General features: G+C 42.1%; 1 protein-coding gene across 1 annotated transcript; it reads left to right on the top strand.

The window, feature by feature from the left end:
- Nucleotides 1-3,468: 3,468 nt before the first annotated feature.
- Nucleotides 3,469-4,161, top strand: LOC119719648 (sporozoite surface protein 2-like). The gene has a single exon (XM_038189148.1). The coding sequence runs from the start codon at nt 3,469-3,471 to the stop codon at nt 4,159-4,161; it is 693 nt and encodes a 230-aa protein (XP_038045076.1).
- The last annotated feature ends 228 nt before the right edge of the window (nt 4,162-4,389 follow it).

Genomic DNA, 4,389 nt, shown 5'->3' with positions numbered 1-4,389 from the left:
GCTCAGGAACGGCGGCTCGAGTCACAAGTGGTTCGGATGCTCGTACGCAGCGGGTCGTTTCTAATTCCCTCTTTCAAAACTGTGATGAAAATAATTCTCAAGCAACGGTACCACATTGTCACAATCTACGCAGGAACAAAGAATTGATTGTGGCGCATCGCGATGAGATATAACCGGGATTGTTGTGACGACCAGTAAAAGGTAGGAAAACTTCAGATATTTTCTAAATCGCGGTCTCGTTTCGGCATTGTCTTTAAATTCAAATTCATGCATCAAGTACAGACAGTGCTATTTCATCTGGCCTTATATTATGGGATGTATATGTTGAGCAGGTGTCCGCCGGAGTAAGGGCCCCTAAAATTGCCCGAAACCGCAGCCGCAGATGCAGCCGTAGTTTTAAAAAACATCACCGGTTTTGAAAATTTTGTCTTGCAGTACGGTACTCTTTTCTGTTTTATTTCACCTCGGCGGGCCTACTCGCCCGTCAACGTATTTTTGAGAGGTTGATATTTAGGATGTTTTTATCTGTCCACAATAAATATAAGATGTTCACAGTAATTTCTGAGGAATTCGAGAGATCTGCCAGTACGAAGACACATAGGAATCATACATGATATCAGCGATACTCACTCTGCGCGCACCGTCAGCTTAAGACAACATTCCAGTGCGCGGCTGTGGGCACGCGATGGGCCCCTGTTCTCTGTGCAGTCTCCAAAGAGTGAACATTGCGCTACGAAATGTAGCAGTGATAATCTTCCATTACACATAGCTTTTGGTAATCGCGTAGCTTAGGGCCCCGTTCAATATTAGAGAATTAAGACACATTTATGTTTTGGGACTTAATACTTTAACATTTGGCTTTGATACAAGCAGGACAAGTCACTTTATTTGATTGGAATCATTTCGCTAAGATATCTCGTAGAATATCAGCTAGGCCAGGGTTTTGATTTATGAACAGATCTTGTAAATCATAAGAGGTGTCCTAATAATTCCACCGAATGCTATAATAGGGCGACTTTTCCATAGACTTTGCACGGACCTAAAATATCGCCTAACCCAAGTTTACCTCATCCTTCCTTCACGAATTTGGGAATACTTATGTTTTGAACCACGAGGAATCGATCTAGACTATTTGCCACACTAAAATTCCTTCTCCTAAGGGTCGTTTTAACAAAAGGGCGACGCCAAATAGTCGCCCCTTTAAGGTGTGTCGCCCTCATACAGCAATAATAAGCCGTATTCAGTATTCAGTAGTGTAATCTACACGATTACCAAGCTTTTGGTGTTAAAACCGTTTACCAATGAGTACTGAATGAGCATCCAATGCCAATATTGAATACGAGAATGAGTATTTGCATTCAGACGGGAATTTCTACATGGCACACTATAGAAACTGATTTAGAAAAAACCCAAATGGTGCGAATTTCACATTTTCTCCAAGATGGTTGGCAGAATATCCATTGAAATATAAAACCAACCAAAAAGCAAGATTAGAAAACGATTATTACATTGAGAACTTTACTAAAAACTGTAGGAATAGGACGCCTGCACTTGTAGGCAGGAGGTCGTAGGTTCGAGTTCCACCGAGTAAGCTTGTGTTTTTTGTCGTTGTCGCAAGCCCTCGGACAACACTGAGTTTACACAATGCTTATAAATTGCGTCGGCGAAGAAAAGGAAAACCCTTTGACGATACAAGCATGGCATTTGGCACACAGTCAGAGTACATCATGAAAAAGATATTTGGCTATAGGGCCATCGCCGATTTGTCCTTTGAAAAAAAAATAGATAGAATAACAAGCAATGGCAACCATTTTGAATATTTTGAAACTTGCTTGTTATTCTACCTATATTTTTTTCAAAGGAGAAATCTGCGATGGCCCAATAGGCAAATATATTTCTATTTAGACACACTCTGACTGTGCCAAATGCCATGCTTGTATCGTCAAAGGCACATTTCCCCCCAATATTTCCCCTATCTGCCCCACTAAACAAATATTAAATGTGAATTTGCCAGAGCAATTACAACACCTGCAGTGCATTATTTTATTGTGAATAGACAAAGAGGTTTCCAATTCTCCAGATGAATGTTCGCTATTTCGTTGCGAGCTTAGGGAATCAAAGAGTATTTTTTTTTAATTGAAAGTCACGAACCTAATCGAAAATCAAAACAGTGTTGATCGTTGGAAATTACATTGCATCAATGCTCCCCACTGGATCGCTTGTAAAGCCCACTGAGTTACTTTAAAGATTGACCTCGATGCATATCAAAGCCATTAATTTAATAATGTAAAACTATACCTTTCATTTGGGTTATGATCAATCCGCCTGTCTTCAGTTTATGCGACGGAAAGGATAATGCAATCGGTTGGAGGGTATGAGACACAGCGCCTTGATAGGTGCTTGTTAATGTTGCATGCATCAGCACGGATAAGTCTTTCGTCAGGTGTATGCCCCCAAATGCACAGTATGTGGATTGAGACGAATGTGGAGATCCCGCTTGAATAATCGTGCGGTAGTGTGAATTAACTGACACAGATATTTTCTGTCTTCTAACAAGATATCAAGAGAAAAAAAATTGTCACCACCGTTTTTAAACGATAGAGAACTCGTCAGTGTTTAATTGTGATATTCGATCCAAAGAATTGTTTCATTTACATCGCACGTAATACCTAAAAACGACAATCAATATTTATTTTGAATGAATGCAAATCAATAATGAAAATCATCAATTGCCAACAGTATGCCAGCGTTTAGCTTACATTTCAGTCATATTCGTTCATGTTTCTCTTTTTGAAAGACATACAGGATCATCTGCGTCTGTCTCAAAAGTAGCCTCCCGAACTATTATACAAAAAAAATTGTCTTGATTAATTAAAGATCGTAAACACCCCGTTAAATTATTCTGTCTGGCTTGTTTAGAAAAAAATCAAGAAATGATGATTTCCAACGATCAGTCAGTTGACTGACATTTGGAAGTAAAGAGTGATTGACGAAATCGTGTTTCACTTCATAATTTTTCACTGTTTTCCCGAATTTCGTAATATTTACTGAGCTGAAACTTCCACAGCTTAGATTTTTAACACCTCCGCCAAGGAGGTTATGTTTTCATCGGATTTGGATAGTTTGTTGGTCGGTTGGTTTGTCTATTAACAAGACAACTACAAATCAAATCGATTAGATATTAGAAGTGATCTGGATCTGGGTCTGGATCCAGGATTTCTTTAAAGGATTCTTCACCATTTATGCGAGTATTTCTATTGGGTGTACCGACTATATGGCGGGGAATTGTTTAGCCTTGGCGGAAGTTTGCGCTCTCTGAGTGCTTTCTATTATTGGAAACGAAAAACAAAAATGCGTGAAAAGCAAATGATCCCTTATTCCTTAAAAAAACACACACACACAAATATAATAAGATATCAAGTCATTGACTTTGTATCCATAAAAAAGCCCATGGTCCCCAATTCGCTCATGGTCCCCAATTCGCTCATGGTCCCCAATTCGCTCATGGTCCCCAATTCGCTCATGGTCCCCAATTCGCTCATGGTCCCCAATTCGCCCACGGTCCCCAATTCGCTCATGGTCCCCAATTCGCTCATGGTCCCCAATTCGCCCATGATCCCCAATTCGCCCACGGTCCCCAATTCGCTCATGGTCCCCAATTCGCCCACGGTCCCCAATTCGCCCATGGTCCCCGATTCGCCCACGGTCCCCAATTCGCCCACGGTCCCCAATTCGCCCACGGTCCCAAATTCGCCCATGGTCCCAAATTCGCCCACGGTCCCCAATTCGCTCATGGTCCCCAATTCACCCATGGTCCCCAATTCGCTCATGGTCCCCAATTCGCTCATGGTCCCCAATTCGCTCATGGTCCCCAATTCGCCCATGATCCCCAATTCGCCCACGGTCCCCAATTCGCTCATGATCCCCAATTCGCCCATGATCCCCAATTCGCCCACGGTCCCCAATTCGCCCATGGTCCCCAATTCGCTTATGGCACCCAATTCGCCCATGGTCCCAAATTCGCCCATGGTCCCCGATTCGCCCACGGTCCCCAATTCGCCCACGGTCCCCAATTCGCCCACGGTCCCCGATTCTCATAAGTCCTCTCTGGTATACTCAAAACCAAACCTTGTTAGTAGGTTTGATAACCGTAATCCCTAGGGTATGTGAACAATCATTTTAAAATTGGACGATTCATGACTGTTAGGGTTAATTCAATTTCTGCAAACAAGTATCTCCTTAGAGAAACTCCCACTGCCATTGAACATAATACAAAGACGAATGTTTCAGCCTTTCAGCGTGCCGCCTGAAATATATTTTTCTTTGCTCGTATGTGTTGATCATCCATCGTTGGCGCTGTTTACGTCCAGACTGCGTGTCATTAATTTT

This window comes from Patiria miniata, unplaced genomic scaffold (assembly GCF_015706575.1).
Source record: "Patiria miniata isolate m_02_andy unplaced genomic scaffold, ASM1570657v1 HiC_scaffold_8, whole genome shotgun sequence".
Taxonomy (NCBI): Eukaryota; Metazoa; Echinodermata; class Asteroidea; order Valvatida; family Asterinidae; genus Patiria; species Patiria miniata.
Note: the sequence above shows the minus strand (reverse complement) of the source record. Positions and strands in the feature narration are given on the sequence as shown.